Source organism: Zonotrichia leucophrys, unplaced genomic scaffold (assembly GCF_028769735.1).
Source record: "Zonotrichia leucophrys gambelii isolate GWCS_2022_RI unplaced genomic scaffold, RI_Zleu_2.0 Scaffold_250_76700, whole genome shotgun sequence".
NCBI lineage: Eukaryota > Metazoa > Chordata > Aves > Passeriformes > Passerellidae > Zonotrichia > Zonotrichia leucophrys.
The window spans coordinates 1-20,986 of record NW_026992455.1 but is presented as its reverse complement, the minus strand read 5'-3'; the positions used below and the strand labels follow the sequence as shown (position 1 = coordinate 20,986).

The following is a 20,986-nucleotide window of genomic DNA, read 5'->3' as shown; positions in this document are numbered from 1 at the left end:
CGCGTGTGACCCTGAGTGACCACCGAGTGGAGTGACCGCTGACCCCGAGTGTGACCCCGAGTGACCACGGACAGCATGGAATGACCACTGAACTCTCTGAGTGACCGCTGACCCCTCGTGTGACCCTGAGTTACCACAGAGTGACCACTGACCCCGAGTGTGACCCCGAGTGACCACAGACTGACCGCTGACCCCGAGTGTGACCCTGAGTGACCACTGACCCCGAGTGTGACCCTGAGTGACCACGGACAGCCTGAGTGACCACTGAACCCTCTGAGTGACCACTGACCCCTCGTGTGACCCCGAGTGACCACGGACAGCCTGAGTGACCGCTGACCCCGAGTGTGACCAGTGACCACAGACTGACCAGTGACTCCTCGTGTGACCCTGAGTGACCACGGACAGCCTGAGTGACCACTGACCCCGAGTGTGACCCTGAGTGACCACAGAGTGACCGCTGACCCCGAGTGTGACCCCGAGTGACCACGGACAGCCTGAGTGACCACTGAACCCTCTGAGTGACCACTGACCCCTCGTGTGACCCCGAGTGACCACGAGTGACCACTGACCCCTCGTGTGACCCCGAGTGACCACGGAGTGACCACTGACCCCGAGTGTGACCCCGAGTGACCACGGACAGCCTGAGTGACCACTGAACCCCCTGAGTGACCACAGACAGTATGGAATGACCACTGAACCCTCTGAGTGACCACTGACCCCTCGTGTGACCCCGAGTGACCACGGAGTGACCACTGACCCCTAGTGTGACCCTGAGTGACCATGGACTGACCGGTGACCCCTCGTGTGACCCTGAGTGACCATGGACAGCCTGAGTGACCACTGAACCTCCTGAGTGACCACAGACAGCATGGAATGACCACTGAACCCTCTGAGTGACCACTGACCCCTCGTGTGACCCTGAGTGACCACGGACACCACGGAGTGACCACTGACCCCTCGTGTGACCCCGAGTGACCACGGACTGACCGGTGACCCCTCGTGTGACCCTGAGTGACCACGGACAGCCTGAGTGACCTCTGACCCCTCGTGTGACCCCGAGTGACCCCGAGTGACCGCTGACCCCGAGTGTGACCCCGAGTGACCACGGACTGACCGCTGACCCCGAGTGTGACCCCGAGTGACCACAGACACCATGGAGTGACCACTGACCCCTCTGAGTGACCGCTGACCCCTCGTGTGACCCTGAGTGACCACGGAGTGACCGCTGACCCCTCGTGTGACCCCGAGTGACCACGGACTGACCGCTGACCCCGAGTGTGACCCCGAGTGACCACAGACTGACCGCTGACCCCTCGTGTGACCCTGAGTGACCACGGAGTGACCACTGACCCCGAGTGTGACCCCGAGTGACCATGGACAGCCTGAGTGATCACTGAACCCTCTGAGTGACCACTGACCCCTCATGTGACCCTGAGTGACCACGGACAGCCTGAGTGACCACTGAACCCCCTGAGTGACCGTTGACACCACGGAGTGACCACTGACCTCTCCTGTGACCCTGAGTGACCATGGACTGACCGGTGACCCCGAGTGTGACCCCGAGTGACCACGGAGTGACCACTGACCCCTCTGAGTGACCACTGACCCCTCCTGTGACCCTGAGTGACCACAGAGTGACCACTGACCCCTTGTGTGACCCCGAGTGACCACGGACTGACCGCTGACCCCGAGTGTGACCCCGAGTGACCACGGAGTGACCGCTGACCCCGAGTGTGACCCTGAGTGACCACGGACAGCCTGAGTGACCGCTGACCTCTCCTGTGACCCTGAGTGACCATGGACTGACCGCTGACCCCGAGTGTGACCCCGAGTGACCACGGAGTGACCACTGACCCCTCTGAGTGACTATTGACACCACGGACTGACCGCTGACCCCGAGTGTGACCCCGAGTGACCATGGACAGCCTGAGTGACCACTGACCCTCTGAGTGACCACGGAGTGACCACTGACCCCTCGTGTGACCCCGAGTGACCATGGACAGCCTGAGTGACTACTGAGCCCTCGTGTGACCCCGAGTGACCACGGAGTGACCGCTGACCCCGAGTGTGACCCTGAGTGACCACGGACAGCCTGAGTGACCACTGACCCCGAGTGTGACCCCGAGTGACCACGGACTGACCGCTGACCCCTCGTGTGACCCCGAGTGACCATGGAGTGACCGCTGACCCCTCCTGTGACCCCGAGTGACCACAGACACCACAGAATGACTGCTGATAGCCCAAGTGACCACGGACCCCTCATGTGACCCTGAGTGACCTCAGACACCATGGAGTGACCACTGACCCCTCCTGTGACCCCAAACACCATGGAGTGACCACTGAAACCCCTGAATGACCACTGACACCATGGAGTGACCACTGACACCACAGAGCGACCACTGACCCCTCATGCGACCTCGAGTGACCACGGAGACCAATGAATGACCACTGACCCCTCCTGTGACCCCGAGTGACCACTGAACCCCCTGAGTGACCACTGACCCCTCCTGTGACCCCAAGTGACCACTGAACCCCCCTGAGTGACCACTGACCCCTCCTGTGACCCCAAGTGACCACTGAACCCCCCTGAGTGACCACTGACCCCTCCTGTGACCCCGAGTGACCACTGAACCCCCCTGAGTGACCACTGACCTCTCCTGTGACCCTGAGTGACCACGGACAGCCTGAGTGACCACTGACCCCTCCTGTGACCCCGAGTGACCACTGAACCCCCCTGAGTGACCACTGACCCCTCCTGTGACCCCGAGTGACCACTGAACCCCCTGAGTGACCACTGACCCCTCCTGTGACCCTGAGTGACCACGGACACCACGGAGTGACCGCTCACCCCTCATGTGACCCTGAATGACCAATGACATCACAGAGTGACCACTGACCCCTCCTGTGACCCTGAATGACCACGGACAGCCTGAGTGACCGCTGACCCCTCCCTTTGCAATAAAGACCAATCAGAGCTCAGAGCGCCTCTGGCTCCGCCCCCTTCACGTTGTCTGATTGGCTGGGGAGGGGGATGAGGTCATTGGTGGCACTGGGGGGGGCCCAGAGCCAAACTGGGAGCACTGGGAACCAACTGGGAACAAACTGGGAACAAACTGGGAACATTTTTCCCTCAGGTTTCATCCCTTTTTTGTCTTCAAATTTTCCGCCCTTTTCCCCTACGATTTTCCACCTTTTCCCCTCATATTTCCTACCCTTTTTATCCTCAAATTTCCCGCTATTTTCCCCTCAAATTTCCCCCCCTCACGTTTCCCTTTTTCCCCCCTCATATTTCCCTTGTTTTTCCCCCCTCACAATTTCCAACACTTTTGCCTTCATGTTTTCCACCTTTCCCCCTCGGGTTTCCCTCCATTTTCCCCTCACGTTTCCTTCCAATTTCCCTTTCACATTTCCTTCCATTTTCCCCTCACATTTCCCTCCATTTTCCCCTCACTTTTCCCTCCATTTTCCCCTCACATTTTCCTCACATTTCCCCTCATGGTTTCCTCCATTTTCCCGTCACGTTTCCCTCCATTTTCCCCTCATGGTTCCCTCCATTTTCCCCTCACCTTTCCCTCCATTTTCCCCTCACGTTTCCCTCCATTTTCCCCTCACGTTTCCCTCCATTTTCCCCTCATGTTGTCCTCCATTTTCCCCTCACATTTCCCTCCATTTTCCCCTCACGTTTCCCTCCATTTTCCCCTCACGTTTCCCTCCATTTTCCCCTCACGTTTCCCTCCATTTTCCCCTCATGGTTTCCTCCATTTTCCCCTCATGGTTTCCTCCATTTTCCCCTCACATTTTCCTCACATTTCCCCTCATGTTCCCCTCACTTTTCCCTTCCCATTTCCCTCCATTTTCCCCTCACATTTCCCTCCATTTTCCCCCTCATGTTTCTCTCTATTTTCCCCTCATGTTTTCCTCACTTTTCCCCTCACATTTTCCTCCATTTTCTCACATTTCCCTCCATTTTCTCCTCATAATTCCCATTTCCCCCTCACATTTCCCTCCATTTCCTCCTCATAATTCCCATTTCCCCCTCACATTTTCCTCCATTTTCTCACATTTCCCTCCATTTCCTCCTCATAATTCCCATTTCCCCCTCACATTTTCCTCCATTTTCTCACATTTCCCTCCATTTCCTCCTCATAATTCCCATTTCCCCCTCACATTTTCCTCCATTTTCTCCTCATAATTCCCATTTCCCCCTCACATTTTCCTCCATTTTCTCACATTTCCCTCCATTTTCTCCTCATAATTCCCATTTCCCCCTCACATTTCCCTCCATTTTCTTCTCATAATTCCCATTTCTGCCCTCACATTTCCCTCCATTTTCTCCTCATAATTCCCATTTCCCCTCACGTTTCCCTCCATTTTCCCCTCATAATTCCCATTTCTGCCCTCACGTTTCCCGCCATTTTCCCCTCAGAATTCCCGTTTTCTGCCTTTTTTCCCCTCACTTTTCCTCGTGTGGGCGGGGCTTGGGGGGATTTGGACATGCAGGCCCCTCCCAGGTATCACAAGGAGCCCCCCCAGGTGTGCCCAGGTGTGCCAGGTGCCCCCCAGGTGCCCCCAGGTGTTTCAGGTGAACTCAAAAAACCACACAGGTGTCAAAAGGAGGCACTCAGGTGTTACAGTGAGGCCAAGGAGCCCTCAGGTGCGCCCACGTGCCCCAGGTGCCCACGTGCACCCAGGTGCCCACGTGCACCCAGGTGCCCCCAGTGTACCAGGCGCCCCCAGGTGTGCCCAGGTGTCCCCCAGGTGTGCCCAGTGCCCCCAGGTGTGCCCAGGTGCCCCTCAGGTGTTACAGGTGAACTCAAAAAACCACACAGGTGTCGAAAGGAGGCACTCAGGTGTTACAGGTGAGCCCCAGGCGTGCCCAGGTGTGCCCAGGTGTGCCCAGGTGCCACCCAGGTGTGCCCAGGTGTGCCAGGTCCCCCAGGTGCCCCCAGGTGTGCCCAGGTGCCCTCAGGTGCCCCCCAGGTGCTCCAGGTGACCCCTCAGGTGTTACAGGTGAACTCAAAAAACCACACAGGTGTTAAAAGGAGGCACTCAGGTGTTACAGGTGCCCCCAGGTGTGCCCAGGTGTGCCCAGGTCCCCCAGGTGCCCCCAGTGTGCCCAGGTCCCCCCAGGTGCCCCCAGGTGTGCCCAGGTGCTCCAGGTGCCCCCCAGGTGTTACAGGTGAACTCAAAAAACCACACAGGTGTCAAAAGGAGGCACTCAGGTGTTACAGGTGAGCCCAGGCGTGCCCAGGTGTGCCAGGTCCCCCAGGTGTGCCCAGGTGCGCCCAGGTGTGCCCAGGTGCGCCCAGGTGTGCCAGGTGCCCCCCAGGTGCCCCGGGTGCCCTCAGGTGCCCCAGGTGCCCCAGTGTGCCCAGGGTGCTTCAGGTGACCCCCCAGGTGTTACAGGTGAACTCAAGAAACCACACAGGTGTCAAAAGGAGGCACTCAGGTGTTACAGGTGAGCCCCAGGCGTGCCCAGGTGCGCCCAGGTCCCCTCAGGTGTCCCCCAGATGCACCCAGGTGTGCCCAGGTGTGTGCCCAGGTGCCCCCAGGTGTACCCAGGTGCCCCCCAGGTGTGCCCAGGTGCCCCCAGGTGTACCCAGGTGCCCCTCAGGTGTTACAGGTGAACTCAAAAACCACACGGGTGTTAAAAGGAGGCACTCAGGTGTTACAGGTGAGCCCCAGGTGCGCCCAGGTCCCCCAGGTGCCTCAGTGTCCCCAGGTGCCCCCAGGTGCCCCAGGTACTCCCAGGTGCATCCAGGTGTCCCCCAGGTGCCACCCAGGTACCCCCCAGGTGTTACAGGTGAACTCAAAAAACCACACGGGTGTTAAAAGGAGGCACTCAGGTGTTACAGGTGAGCTCCAGGTGTGCCCAGGTGCCCCCAGGTCCCCCCAGATGCCCCCAGGCGCCCTCAGGTGTCCCCAGGTGCCCCCAGGTGTGCCCAGGTGCCCTCAGGTGTCCCCCAGGTGCCCCCAGGTGCCCCCAGGTGCCCCCAGGTGTGCCCAGGTGCCCCCAGGTGTGCCCAGGTGCCCCCAGGTGCCCCCAGGTGCCCCCAGGTGCGCCCAGGTGCCCCCAGGTGCGCCCAGGTGCCCCCAGGTGCCCCCCAGGTGCCCCCAGGTGCCCCCCAGGTGTGCCCAGGTGCCCCCCAGGTGCCCCCCAGGTGTGCCCAGGTGCGTCAGTCGCCGCCGTTGGCGCGGATGGTGCGGCGGATCCAGGCGGTGAAGGCGCACACCCGGCTGTACACACCTGGCTTGCCCTGCTGGCCGCACACCTGCAGCCCCCAGGAGACCACGCCCTGCAGGTACCCGTCACACACCAGCGGGCCCCCGGAGTCACCCTGCGGTGGGGGGACACGGGGACAGGTGAGAGATGGGACAGGTGGGACATGGGTGAGAGACAGGTGGGACACGGGTGGGACAGGTGGGACACAGGTGGGACACAGGTGGGACAGGGGTGGGACAGGTTGGACAGGTGAGATTGGTGGGACAGGTGAGATGGTTGGGACAGGTAGGACAGGTGGGACATGGGTGGGACAGAGGTGGGACATAGGTGGGACACGGGGGGACACAGGTGGGACAGGTGGGAGATGGGACAGGTGGGACAGGTGGGACATGGGTGGGACAGGTGAGACACAGGTGGGACAGGGACATGGGTGGGACACAGTGGGACACAGGTGGGACAAGGTGGGACAGGTGGGACAGGTGAGACAGGTGGGACAGGTGGGACAGGTGAGAGATGGGTGAGAGAGGTGGGACAGGTGGGACACAGGTGGGACAGGTGAGAGAGGTGGGACAGGTGGGACAGGTGAGAGATGGGTGGGACAGGTGAGATAGATGGGACAGGTGGGACAGGTGAGATGGGTGGGACAGGCAGGACAGGTGGGACAGGTGAGACAGGTGGGACAGGTGGGACATAGGTGAGAGAGGTGGGACAGGTGAGACACGGTGGGACAGGCAGGACAGGTGGGACATGGGGGACAGGTGAGATTGGTGAGACAGGTGAGAGATGGGGAGACAGTGGGACAGGTGGACAGGCAGGACAGGTGGGACATGGTGGGAAAGTGGGACATGGTGGGACACGGTGAGAGATGGGTGGGACAGTGAGATTGGTGGGACAGGTGAGACAGGTGGACAGGTGGGACATGGTGGGACAGGTGAGATTGGTGAGACAGGTAGATGAGTGGACAGGTGGGACAGGGAGATGGTGGGACAGGTGAGCACAGGTGGGACAGGTGGGACAGGTGAGATGGGGGACAGGTGAGATGGGTGGGACAGGTGGGACAGGAGGGACAGGTGAGACAGGTAGGACAGGTGGGACAGGTGAGACAGGTGAGAGACAGGTGGGACAGGTGAGATGGGTGGGACAGGTGAATGGGTGGGACAGGTGAGATGGGTGGACAGGTGGGACAGGTGGGACAGGTGGGACAGGCGAGATGGGTGAGAGACAGGTGGATGGCGGGACAGGTGGGACATGGTGGGACAGGTGAGATTGGTGGGACAGGTGGGACAGGTGAGAGATAGGTGAGAGAGGTGGGACAGGTGGGACAGGTGGGACAGGTGAGATGGGTGGGACAGGCAGGACAGGTGAGACAGGTGGGACAGGTGGGACAGGTGGAGACAGGTGGGACACAGGTGGGACATGGTGGGACACGGGTGGGACACGGGTGGGACAAGTGGGGGACAGGTGGGACAGGTGGGACAGGGAGGACAGGTGGGACAGGTTGGACAGGTGAGATGGGTGGGACAGGTGGGACAGGTGGGACAGGTGAGACAGGTGGGACAGGTGGGACATGGGCGGGACAGAGGTGGGACAGGTGGGACATAGGTGGAGAGGGTGGGACAGGTGAGACACGGTGGGACAGGCAGGACAGGTGGGACATGGGTGGGACAGGTGGGACAGGTGGACAGGTGAGAGATGGGTGAGAGAGTGGGACACAGGTGAGCACAGTGGGACAGGTGAGATAGGTGGGACAGGTGAGGACAGGGAGGGGCGGGGGGACAGGTGGGACAGGTGAGATGGGTGGGACAGGTGGGACAGGTGGGACAGGTGGGACAGGTGGGACAGGTGGGAGATAGGTGAGAGAGATGGGACAGGTGGGACAGGTGGGACAGGTGAGATGGGTGGGACAGGTGGGACAGGTGGGACAGGTGGACACAGGTGGGACATGGGTGGGACACGGGTGGGACAAGTGGGGGACAGGTGGGACAGGTGGGACAGGTGGGACAGGGAGGGACAGGTGGGACAGGTGGGACAGGTGAGAGATAAGTGAGACAGATGGGACAGGTGAGACAGGTGAGATTGGTGGGACAGGTGGGACACGGGTGGGACAGGTGAGAGAGATGGGACAGGTGGGACACGGGTGGGACAGGTGGGACAGGTGGGACACAGGTGAGAGATGGGTGGGACAGGTGAGATGGGTGGGACAGGTGAGATTGGTGGCACAGTTGAGTCCCCCCAGGTATTTCCCACTCCCATTCCCTCCCATTCAGGTGAGTCCAACCCCTCCCTCCCCATACAGGTGAGTCCCTCCAGGTGTTCCCCAGGTGTGTCCCACTTCCATTCCCCCACACAGGTGAGTCCCCCACTACAGGTGAGTCCCCCAGGTGTTCCACCTCCATTCCGCCATACAGGTGAGTCCCCCCAGGTGTTCCCAGGTGTGTCCCATTCCCTTTCCCCCCAGACAGGTGAGTCCCCCCACTACAGGTGAGTCCCCCAGGTGTTCCCACCTCCATTCCGCCATACAGGTGAGTCCCTCCAGGTGTTCCCACCCTTTCCCCCCCACACAGGTGAGTCCCTCCCCACACACCTGACCCCTCCCCCACCCCCTCAGGTGTACTCAGGTGTGCCCAGGTGTGCCCAGGTGTGGCTCAGGTGTGGCTCAGGTGTATCCCAGGTGTACCCCAGGTGTGCCCAGGTGCGCCCAGGTGTATCCCAGGTATATTCCAGGTGTGCCCAAATGTATCCCAGGTGTATCCCAGGTGTGTCCAGATGCATTCAGGTGTGCCCAGGTGTGCCCAGGTGTGGCCAGGTGTGCCCAGGTGTGCCCAGGTGTATCCCAGGTGTGCCCAGGTGTGCCCAGGTGTACCCAGGTGTATCCCAGGTGTGCCCAGGTGTGCCCAGGTGTATCCCAGGTGTATCCCAGGTGTGCCCAGGTGTATCCCAGGTGTGTCCCAGGTGTGCCCAGGTGTACCCCAGGTGTACCCCAGGTGTGCCCAGGTGTGCCCAGGTGTGCCCAGGTGTATCCCAGGTGTGCCCAGGTGTGCCCAGGTGTATCCCAGGTGTACCCCAGGTGTGCCCAGGTGTACCCAGGTGTTCCCAGGTGTATCCCAGGTGTGCCCAGGTGTATCCCAGGTGTGCCCAGGTGTATCTCAGGTGTGCCCAGGTGTATCCCAGGTGTGCCCAGGAGTGCCCAGGTGTATCCCAGGTGTGCCCAGGTGTGCCCAGGTGTATCCCAGGTGTGCCCAGGTGTAGCTCAGGTGTGCCTCCCCCCACACGTGACCCCTCCCCCCCCCAGCTGTGCCCCGCCCACACCTGCCCCCTCACCTGGCAGGAGTCGGTGCTGTCCCCGGCGCGGCCGCCGGCGCAAAGCATGTTGGGAGTGATGGCACCTGGGTACAGGTGAGCGCAGGCGGCGTTGGACCAGGTGAACACCTCCCCGCACTGCAGCACGTCCGGGAACGCACCTGGCACAGGTGAGGGACAGGTGAGAGACAGGTGAGGGACAGGTGAGACACAGGTGTGAGACAGGTGAGGGACAGGTGAGACACAGGTGTGAGACAGGTGAGGGTTGGATGGGACAGGTGAGGGATGGGAGACAGGTAAGGGACAGGTGAGAGATGGATGAGGGAAGGTAGAACAGGTGGGACAGGTGTGAAGGACAGGTGAGGAATGGATGGGAAAGGTGAGCATCCCCCCCCCCCCCCGGTGTGTCCCCACCCAGCCCTCACCTGTCCCCCCCCAGGTGTGTCCCCACCCCTCACCTGTTCCCCCTACCCTCACCTGTCCCCAGGTGTGTCCCCCCCAGGTGTGTCCCCACCAGGTGTGTCCCCACCCCTCACCTGTCCCCCCACCCCCTCCCCTCTCCCCCAGGTGTGTCCCCCCCAGGTGTGTCCCCCCAGGTGTGTCCCACCTCTCCCCCAGGTGTGTCCCCCCCTCACCTGTCCCCAGGTGTGTCCCCCCAGGTGTGTCCCACCCATCCCTCCAGGTGTGTCCCACCTGCCCCCAGGTGTGTCTCACCTGTCTCCCCCAGGTGTGTCCCCCCAGGTGTGTCCCCCCCCACCTGCCCCCAGGTGTGTCCCACCTCTCCCCCAGGTGTGTCTCCCCTCACCTGTCCCAGGTGTGTCCCCCCCAGGTGTGTCCCCCCCAGGTGTGTCTCACCTGCCCCCAGGTGTGTCCCCCAGGTGTGTCCCCCCTCACCTGTCCCCAGGTGTGTCCCCCAGGTGTGTCCCCCCCAGGTGTGTCCCACCTCTCCCCCAGGTGTGTCCCCCCTCACCTGTCCCCAGGTGTGTCCCACCAGGTGTGTCCCCCCAGGTGTGTCCCCCCGTCCCCCAGTGTGCCCCCCCAGGTGTGTCCCCCCAGTGTGTCCCACCTCTCCCCCAGGTGTGTCTCCCCCTCACCTGTCCCCCCCAGGTGTGTCCCCCCCAGGTGTGTCCCCAGGTGTGTCCCCCAGGTGTGTCCCCCCAGGTGTGTTCCCCCAGGTGTGTTCCCCCCAGGTGTGTTCCCCCCAGGTGTGTCCCACCTGTCCCCCAGGTGTGTCCCCACCCTCACCTGTTCCCCCTACCCTCACCTATCCCCCAGCTGTGTCCCCCCTCACCTGTCCCCAGGTGTGCCCCCCCCAGGTGTGTCCCCCCAGGTGTGTCCCCCCCTCACCTGTCCCCAGGTGTGTCTCACCTTGCGGGCTGCGGGTGTGCGCCCCAGCGCTCACCACGCACCTGTCCCCCCCACACCCTCACCTGTCCCCCAGGTATGTCCCCAATCCCCTCACCTGTCCCCAGGTGTGTCCCCCCAGGTGTGTCCCCCCGTTCCCCAGGTGTGTCCCACCCCAGGTGTGTCCCCCCCACCCCCAGGTGTGTCCCCCCCAGCTGTGTCCCCCCCTCACCTGCCCCCAGGTGTGTTCCCCCAGGTGTGTCCCCCCCCCCAGGTGTGTCCCCCCCAGGTGTTCCCCCCCGTCCCCAGGTGTGTCCCCCCCAGGTGTGTCCCCCCTCACCTGTCCCCAGGTGTGTCCCCCCAGGTGTGTCCCCCCCTCACCTGTCCCCAGGTGTGTCCCAGGTGTGTCCACCTGTGTCCCCCCAGGTGTGTCCCCCCAGGTGTGTCCCCCAGGTGTGTCCCCCCCCAGGTGTGTCCCCCCAGGTGTGTCCCCCCCAGGTGTGTCTCACCTTGCGGGCTGCGGGTGCTGCCCCAGCCGCTCACCACGCACCTGTCCCCTACCTGGGGGCACCTGCGCGGCAGCGGCACCGGGCGCACGCGCGGGCTCAGCTGGGCGGGGCCGCTGAGGCGCAGCAGCATGACGTCACTGTCATGGCGGCCGGGCAGGTAGCGCGGGTGCACGAAGGCGCGCGCCCAGGTGAGGCATTGCTCCGCCCCGTCGCGCTCCTTCAGGCTGTGCTCGCCCAGCAGCACGCGCAGGGGGCTGGGGAGGGACAGGTGAGCACAGGTGAGCGCACCTGGGACAGGTAAATGCACCTGGGACAGGTAAATGCACCTGGGACAGGTGAGGGACAGGTAAATGGGAATTTTGTAATGGGACAGGTGAGCACAGGTGAGCACAGGTGAGCGCACCTGGGACAGGTAAATGCACCTGGGACAGGTGAGGGACAGGTAAATGGGAATTTTGTATTGGGACAGGTGAGGGACAGGTGAGGGACAGGTAAATGGGAGTTTGTATTGGGACAGGTGAGCACAGGTGAGCGCACCTGGGACAGGTAAATACACCTGGGACAGGTAAATACACCTGGGACAGGTGAGGGACAGGTGAGGGACAGGTAAATGGGAATTTGTAATGGGACAGGTGAGGGACAGGTGAGCACAGGTGAGCACACCTGGGACAGGTAAATACACCTGGGACAGGTGAGGGACAGGTAAATGGGAGTTTGTAATGGGACAGGTGAGCACAGGTGAGCACAGGTGGGCACACCTGGGACAGGTAAATGGGGTTTATAATGGGACAGGTGAGGGACAGGTAAATGGGAATTTTGTATTGGGACAGATGAGGACAGGTAAATACACCTGGGACAGGTGAGGGACAGGTAAATGGGGTTTATAATGGACAGGTGAGCACAGGTGAGCACAGGTGAGCGCACCTGGGACAGGTGAGGGACAGGTGAGGGACAGGTAAATGGGAGTTTCTATTGGGAGAGGTAAATGGGAGTTTGTAATGGGACAGGTGAGCTCAGGTGAGCACAGGTGAGCACAGAAGGGCACACCTGGGACAGGTAAATGGGGTTTATAATGGGACAGGTGAGGGACAGGTGAGGGACAGGTAAATGGGAGTTTCTATTGGGACAGGTGAGCACAGGTGAGCTCACCTGGGACAGGTAAATGGGGCTTATAATGGACAGGTGAGCTCAGGTGTGCCCAGGTGAGCTCACCTGGGACAGGTAAATACACCTGGGACAGGTGAGGGACAGGTAAATGGGAGTTTGTAATGGGACAGGTGAGCACAGGTAAATACACCTGGGACAGGTAAATGCACCTGGGACAGGTGAGGGACAGGTGAGGGACAGGTAAATGGGAATTTTGTATTGGGACAGGTGAGCACAGGTAAATACACCTGGGACAGGTGAGGGACAGGTAAATGGGAATTTTGTATTGGGACAGGTGAGCACAGGTGAGATCACCTGGGACAGGTAAATGGGTTTATAATGGGACAGGTAAATGGGGTTTATAATGGGACAGGTGAGCACAGGTGAGCACAGGTGAGCGCACCTGGGACAGGTAAATACACCTGGGACAGGTAAATACACCTGGGACAGGTGAGGGACAGGTGAGCTCACCTGGGACAGGTAAATGGAGTTTATAATGGACAGGTGAGCTCAGGTGAGCACAGGTGTGCCCAGGTGAGCTCACCTGGGACAGGTAAATGGGGTTTACAATGGCACAAGTGTGCCCAGGTGTGTTCCCCATGCCCAGGTGTGTGTGTACCTGTCTCCAGGTGTGTCTGTACCCGTACCCAGGTGTGCCCAGGTGTGCCCAGCTGTGCCCAGGTGTGTCTGTACCATACCCAGGTGTGCCCAGGTGTGCCCAGGTGTGTCTGTACCATACCCAGGTGTATCCCAGGTGTGCCCAGGTGTACCATAGGTGTGCCCAGGTGTGTGCCCAGGTGTGCCTCACCTGTCGCTGTGGCAGTGGGCGGCGGTCAGCACCCAGTGCCGGCCAATCAGGACGCCCCCGCAGTGGATGGCGCCCCCCAGGTGTGTCTGTACCATACCCAGGTGTGCCCAGGTGTGTCTGTACCATACCCAGGTGTATCCCAGGTGTGCCCAGGTGTGTGCCCAGGTGTGCCCAGGTGTGCCTCACCTGTCGCTGTGGCAGTGGGCGGCGGTCAGCACCCAGTGCCGGCCAATCAGGACGCCCCCGCAGTGGATGGCGCCCCCCAGGTGTGTGTGTACCATACCCAGGTGTGCCCAGGTGTGTCTGTACCATACCCAGGTGTATCCCAGGTGTACCCAGGTGTGCCCAGGTGTGTGCCCAGGTGTGCCCAGGTGTGCCCAGGTGTGTCTGTACCATACCCAGGTGTGCCCAGGTGTGTCTGTACCCATACCCAGCTGTACCCAGGTGTGCCCAGGTGTGCCCAGGTGTGCCCAGGTGTGCCAGGGCTGTACCCAGGTGTGCCCAGGTGTACCCAGGTGTGTGCCCATGTGTGCCCAGGTGTACCCAGGTGTGCCTCACCTGTCGCTGTGGCAGTGGGCGGCGGTCAGCACCCAGTTTCGCCCAATCAGGACGCCCCCGCAGTGGATGGCGCCCCCCAGGTGTGTCTGTACCATACCCAGGTGTGCCCAGGTGTGTCTGTACCCATACCCAGCTATACCCAGGTGTGCCCAGGTGTGCCCAGGTGTGCCCAGGTGTGCCCAGGTGTGTGCCCAGGTGTGCCCAGGTGTGCCCAGGTGTGTCTGTACCATACCCAGGTGTGCCCAGGTGTGTCTGTACCCATACCCAGCTGTACCCAGGTGTGCCCAGGTGTGCCCAGGTGTGCCCAGGTGTGTCTGTACCATACCCAGGTGTGCCCAGGTGTGCCCAGGTGTACCCAGGTGTGCCCAGGTGTATCCCAGGTGTGCCTCACCTGTCGCTGTGGCAGTGGGCGGCGGTCAGCACCCAGTGCCGGCCAATCAGGACGCCCCCGCAGTGGATGGCGCCCCCCAGGTGTGTCTGTACCATACCCAGGTGTGCCCAGGTGTGTCTGTACCATACCCAGGTGTGCCCAGGTGTGCCCAGGTGTGCCCAGGTGTGTACCCAGGTGTGCCCAGGTGTATCCCAGGTGTGCCTCACCTGTCGCTGTGGCAGTGGGCGGCGGTCAGCACCCAGTTTCGGCCAATCAGGACGCCCCCGCAGTGGATGGCGCCCCCCAGGTGTGTCTGTACCATACCCAGGTGTGCCCAGGTGTACCCCAGGTGTGCCCAGGTGTGTCTGTACCATACCCAGGTGTGTCTGTACCATACCCAGGTGTGCCCAGGTGTGCCCAGGTGTGTGCCCAGGTGTGTCTGTACCATACCCAGGTGTGCCCAGGTGTATCCCAGGTGTGCCTCACCTGTCGCTGTGGCAGTGGGCGGCGGTCAGCACCCAGTGCCGGCCAATCAGGACTCCCCCGCAGTGGATGGCGCCCCCCAGGTGTGTCTGTACCATACCCAGGTGTGCCCAGGTGTATCCCAGGTGTGCCCAGGTGTGCCCAGGTGTGTCTGTACGGTGCCCAGGTGTATCCCAGGTGTGCCCAGGTGTGCCCAGGTGTGTCTGTACCCATACCCAGGTGTGCCCAGGTGTGCCCAGGTGTACCATAGGTGTGCCCAGGTGTATCCCAGATGTGCCCAGCTATACCCAGGTGTGCCCAGGTGTGTCTGTACCATACCCAGGTGTATCCCAGGTGTGCCTGTACCATACCCAGGTGTACCCAGGTGTGCCCAGGTGTGCCCAGGTGTGTCTGTTACTCATACCCAGCTGTGCCCAGGTGTGCCCAGGTGTGCCCAGGTGTGCCTCACCTGTCGCTGTGGCAGTGGGCGGCGGTCAGCACCCAGTGCCGGCCAATCAGGACGCCCCCGCAGTGGATGGCGCCCCCCAGGTGTGTGTGTACCATACCCAGGTGTGCCCAGGTGTGCCCAGGTGTGTCTCTACCATACCCAGGTGTGCCATAGGTGTGCCCAGGTGTGCCCAGGTGTGCCCAGGTGTGTGCCCAGGTGTGCCCAGGTGTGCCTCACCTGTCGCTGTGGCAGTGGGCGGCGGTCAGCACCCAGTGCCGCCCAATCAGGACGCCCCCGCAGTGGATGGCGCCCCCCGGCTGCAGCAGCAGGGCCTGGTACGGGTGGCGCCGCCTCTCGCACCTGGCCCCGCCCACAATGCGGTTCTCGTCCGCCCCCGCGGCCGCTGCCGACCAATGGGAACCCGTTAGGGCCGGTAGGGACCAGTATGGACCAGTATGGACCAGTATAGACAAGTACAGACCAGTATAAACCAATATGGACCAGTACGGACCAGTATGGACCGTAAACCAGTAGGACCAGTATGGACCAGTATGGACCAGTATGGACCAGTATGGACGTAGGACCGTATAAACCAGTATGACAGTAAAACCAGTATGGACCATTATGGACCAGTATGGACATATAAACTAGTATGGGCCAGTATGACAGTATAAACCAATATGGACCGGTATGGACCAGTATAAACTAGTATGGGCCAGTATGGACCGGTATGGACCAGTATGGACCAGTATGGACGGGTATGGACCAGTATGGACCAGTATGGACCAGTATAAACCAGTATGGACCAGTATGGACCGGTATGGACCAGTATGGAACGGTATGGACCAGTACGGACCAGTATGGACCAGTATAAACCAGTATGGACCTATGGACCAGTATGGAATGGTATGGACCATATGGACCAGTATAAACCAGTATGGACCAGTATGGACCAGTATGGACCAGTATGGACCAGTATGGACCAGTATGGACCAGTATGGACCAGTATGGAACGGTATGGACCAGTATGGACCAGTATGGACCAGTACGGACCAGTATGGACCGGTATGGACCAGTAGAAACCAGTTTGGACCAGTTAGAATCAATAGAAACCAGTACGGACCAGTTTGGACTGGTGGTCTCCCAGTTCATCCCAGTTCATCCCAGTCCATCCCAGTTCATCCCAGTTCAATCCCAGTTCCCTCCAGTGCTCCAGTTCACCCCGGCTCCATCCCATATGCCCATGTCTCAGTGCTCCAGTTCACTTCCAGTTCCTTCCCAGTTCAACCAGTTCATTCCCAGTTCCTCCCAGCGCTCCAGTTTGCTCCCAGTTCCTCCCAGTTCAACCAGTTCACTCCCATTTATCCAGTGCTCCAGTTCACCAGTCAATTGCCTCCCACTCATCCCAGTCCCTCCCAGTTCTCCAGTTCATCCAGTTCAATCCCAGTTCCCTCCCAGTGCTCCCAGTTCATTCCAGTTCACTCCAGTTCACTCCCAGTGCTCCCAGTTCACTTCCAGTTCCTTCCCAGTTCAAACCAGTTCATTCCCAGTTCACTCCCAGTGCTCCAGTCCTCCCAGTCCCTCCCAGTACGAACCAGTTCACCCAGTCAATTGCCTCCCCTCATCCCAGTCCTCCCAGTTCTCACCAGTTCCCTCCCAGTGTCCCCAGTTCACCCCGCTCCATCCAGTATGGCCCAGTTCACTCCAGTGCTCCCAGTTCACTCCCAGTGCTCCCAGTTCACTTCCAGTTCATTCCAGTACTCCCAGTTTGCTCCCAGTTCATTCCCAGTTCAAACCAGTTCATTTCCATTGCTCCCAGTTCATTCCCAGTTCATCCCAGTGCTCCCAGTTCACTCCCAGTTCCTTCCCAGTTCACTCCCAGTGCTCCAGTTCAGTCCCAGTTCATTCCCAGTTCATTCCTGTTCACCCAGTTCATTCCCAGTCACTTCCAGTTCATTCCCATGCTCCCAGTTCACTCCCAGTTCACTCCCAGTTCATCCCAGTGGTCCCAGTTCACTCCCAGTTCATCCCAGTTCAAACCAGTTCATTCCCAGTTCATCCCAGTGCTCCCAGTGTCCCCCAGTTTGCTCCCAGTTCATCCCAGTGCTCCCAGTTCACTCCCAGTTCCTCCCAGTCCCTCCCAGTACAAACCAGTTCCCCCAGTCAAATTGCCTCCCACTCATCCCAGTCCCTCCCAGTTCCTTCCCAGTTCATCCCAGTGCTCCCAGTTCACTTCCAGTTCCTTCCCAGTTCAAACCAGTTCATTCCCAGTTCACTCCCAGTCCCTCCCAGTACAAACCAGTTCACCCAGTCAATTGCCTCCCACTCATCCCGTCCCTCCAGTCCTCCCAGTTCATCCCAGTCCCTCCATGTCCCAGTTCACCCCCGGCTCCATCCCAGTATGGCCCGTTCATTCCAGTGCTCCCAGTTCACTCCCAGTTCATTCCAGTACTCCCAGTTCACTCCCAGTTCATTCCAGTGCTCCAGTTCACTCCCAGTTCTTCCAGTACTCCCAGTTCACTCCCAGTTCATTCCCAGTTTCAAACCAGTTCATTCCCAATTTGCTCCCAGTGCTCCCAGTTCATTCCCAGTTCATCCCAGTCTCCAGTTCGCTCCCAGTTCCTTCCCAGTTCACTCCCAGTGCTCCCAGTTCATTCCAGTTCATTCCCAGTACTCCCAGTCATCCCAGTTCATTCCCAGTTCACTTCCAGTTCATTCCAGTACTCCCAGTTCACTCCAGTTCATTCCAGTTCACTTCCAGTTCATTCCCAGTACTCCCAGTTCACTCCCAGTTCATTCCAGTTCACTTCCAGTTCATTCCCAGTGCTCCCAGTTCACTTCCAGTGTCCTTCCCAGTTCAACCAGTTCATTCCCAATTCGCTCCCAGTGCTCCCAGTTCATTCCCAGTTCATTCCCAGTGCTCCCAGTTCACTTCCAGTTCCTTCCCAGTTCAAACCAGTTCATTCCCAGTTCACTCCCAGTGCTCCCAGTTCCTCCCAGTCCCTCCCAGTACGAACCAGTTCACCCAGTCAATTGCCTCCCACTCATCCCAGTCCCTCCCAGTCCCTCCCAGTTCATCCCAGTTCCCTCCCAGTTCAAACCAGTTCATCCCAGTTCCCTCCCAGTGTCCCCAGTTCACCCCTGGCTCCATCCCAGTAAGGCCAGTTCACTCCCAGTGCTCCCAGTTCACTCCCAGTTCATTCCCAGTGCTCCCAGTTCATTCCCAGTTCATTCCCAGTTCATTCCCAGTTCACTTCCAGTTCCTTCCCAGTTCAAACCAGTTCATTCCCAATTCGCTCCCAGTGCTCCCAGTTCATTCCCAGTTCATCCCAGTGCTCCCAGTTCACTCCCAGTTCATTCCCAGTTCACTCCCAGTTCACTCCCAGTTCATCCCAGTGCCCCCAGTTCACCCTCCCAGTACAAACCAGTTCACCCAGTCAATTGCCTCCCACTCATCCCAGTCCCTCCCAGTCCCTCCCAGTGCTCCCAGTTCACCCCTGGCTCCATCCCAGTATGGCCCAGTTCATCCCAGTGCTCCCAGTTCATCCCAGTTCATTCCCAGTTCACTCCCAGTGCTCCCAGTGTCCCCCAGTTTGCTCCCAGTTCACTCCCAGTGCTCCCAGTCCCTCCCAGTACGAACCAGTTCACCCAGTCAATTGCCTCCCACTCATCCCAGTCCCTCCCAGTTCCTCCCAGTTCATCCCAGTTCCCTCCCAGTGTCCCCAGTTCACCCCCGGCTCCATCCCAGTATGGCCCAGTGTCCTCCCAGTTCCTTTCCAGTTCATCCCAGTGCTCCCAGTTCAAACCAGTTCATTCCCAGTGCTCCCAGTTCAAACCAGTTCACTCTCAGTGCCCCAGTACAAACAAACAGTGTAAACCAGTACAAACCAGTGTCCCCCAGTTTAACCAGTACACACCAGTATAAACCAGTACAAACCAGTGCCCCCCAGTCCCTCCCAGTACAAACCAGAAGCCCCCAGTTTGCTCCCAGTTTGCTCCCAGTTCCTTCCCAGTTCCCCCCAGTACAAACCAGTACAAACCAGTACAAACCAGTGGCCAGCAGCCCCCTCCCAGTGCCCCCAGTCCAAACCAGTATAAACCAGTACAAACCAGAAGCCCCCAGTTTGCTCCCAGTTCAAACCAGTATAAACCAGTACAAACCAGCAGCTCCCAGTGTCCCCCCAGTTTGCTCCCAATCCCCCCAGCCCAAACCAGTACACACCAGTATAAACCAGTACAAACCAGTGGCCAGCAGCCCCTCCCAGTGCCCCCCAGTCCAAACCAGTACACACCAGTATAAACCAGCACAAACCAGTGCCTCCCCAGTCTCTCCCAGTACAAAGCAGAAGCTCCCAGTTTGCTCCCAGTTTACTCCCAGTGCCCCCCAGCCCAAACCAGTATAAACCAGTACAAACCAGTGCCTCCCAGTACAAACCAGAAGCTCCCAGTTTGCTCCCAGTTCCCCCCCAGCCCAAACCAGTACAAACCAGTACAAACCAGTGGCCAGCAGCCCCCTCCCATTCCCCCCAGCCCAAACCAGTACACACCAGTATAAACCAGTACAAACCAGAAGCCCCCAGTTTGCTCCCAGTTCCTTCCCAGTTCAAACCAGTACAAACCAGCAGCTCCCAGTGTCCCCCCAGTTTGCTCCCAGTTCCCCCCCCAGCCCAAACCAGTACACACCAGTATAAACCAGTACAAACCAGTATAAACCAGTGCCTCCCCAGTCTCTCTCAGTACAAACCAGAAGCTCCCAGTTTGCTCCCAGTTCCCCCCAGTCCAAACCAGTATAAACCAGTACAAACCAGTGGCCAGCAGCCCCCTCCCAGTCCCCCCCAGCCCAAACCAGTACAAACCAGTATAAACCAGTACAAACCAGAAGGCCCCAGTTTGCTCCCAGTTCAAACCAGTACAAACCAGTACACACCAGTATAAACCAGTACAAACCAGTGTCCCCCAGTCTCTCCCAGTACAAACCAGAAGCTCCCAGTTTGCTCCCGGTTCCCCCCCAGTCCAAACCAGTATAAACCAGTACAAACCAGTGGCCAGCAGCCCCCTCCCAGTCCCCCCCAGCCCAAACCAGTCCAAACCAGTATAAACCAGTACAAACCAGCAGCTCCCAGTGTCCCCCAGTTTGCTCCCAGTTCCCCCAGTTTAACCAGTACACACCAGTATAAACCAGTACAAACCAGTGCCTCCCCAGTCCCTCCCAGTATAAACCAGAAGCTCCCAGTTTGCTCCCAGTTTGCTCCCAGTGCCCCCCAGCCCAAACCAGTATAAACCAGTATAAACCAGTGGCCAGCAGCCCCCTCCCAGTGCCCCCAGTACACACCAGTATAAACCAGTACAAACCAGTGCCCTCCCAGTCTCTCCCAGTACAAACCAGAAGCTCCAGCTTGCTCCCAGTTCCCCCCAGTCCAAACCAGTATAAACCAGTACAAACCAGTGGCCAGCAGCCCCCTCCCAGTGCCCCCCAGCCCAAACCAGTCCAAACCAGTACAAACCAGTATAAACCAGCAGCTCCAGTGTCCCCCAGTTTGCTCCCAGTTCCCCCCAGTTTAACCAGTACACACCAGTATAAACCAGTACAAAGCAGTGCCCCACAGTCCCTCCCAGTACAAACCAGAAGCTCCCAGTTTGCTCCCAGTTTGTTCCCAGTTCCCCCCCAGTACAAACCAGTACAAACCAGTGGCCAGCAGCCCCCTCCAGTGCCCCCCAGTCCAAACCAGTATAAACCAGTACAAACCAGTGGCCAGCAGCCCCCTCCCAGTGCCCCCCAGTCCAAACCAGTATAAACCAGTACAAACCAGTGGCCAGC

General features: G+C 59.7%; 1 protein-coding gene across 1 annotated transcript; it reads right to left on the bottom strand.

Moving 5' to 3' along the window:
• Positions 1-6,155: 6,155 nt before the first annotated feature.
• LOC135441345 (trypsin-like) lies at positions 6,156-15,791 on the bottom strand. The gene is made up of 5 exons (XM_064700891.1): positions 15,680-15,791; positions 15,406-15,571; positions 11,377-11,630; positions 9,545-9,684; positions 6,156-6,338 (listed from the first exon to the last, which is right to left on the bottom strand). Exons 1-5 carry the CDS (start codon positions 15,789-15,791, stop codon positions 6,177-6,179), a joined length of 834 nt encoding a protein of 277 aa, XP_064556961.1. The 3' UTR covers positions 6,156-6,176.
• Between the last annotated feature and the right edge of the window lie 5,195 nt (positions 15,792-20,986).

Coding starts and splice junctions, on each gene's coding strand:
- LOC135441345 (XM_064700891.1), bottom strand. CDS start 15,791: ATGGTCCATACTGGTTTTACTGTCATACTGGTTTATACGGTCCTACGT. Junction 15,572..15,679: donor CTGGTTTACGGTCCATACTG/GTCCGTACTGGT, acceptor ATTGGTCGGCAG/CGGCCGCGGGGGCGGACGAG. Junction 6,339..9,544: donor ACAGCACCGACTCCTGCCAG/GTGAGGGGGCAG, acceptor CCCCCACCGCAG/GGTGACTCCGGGGGCCCGCT.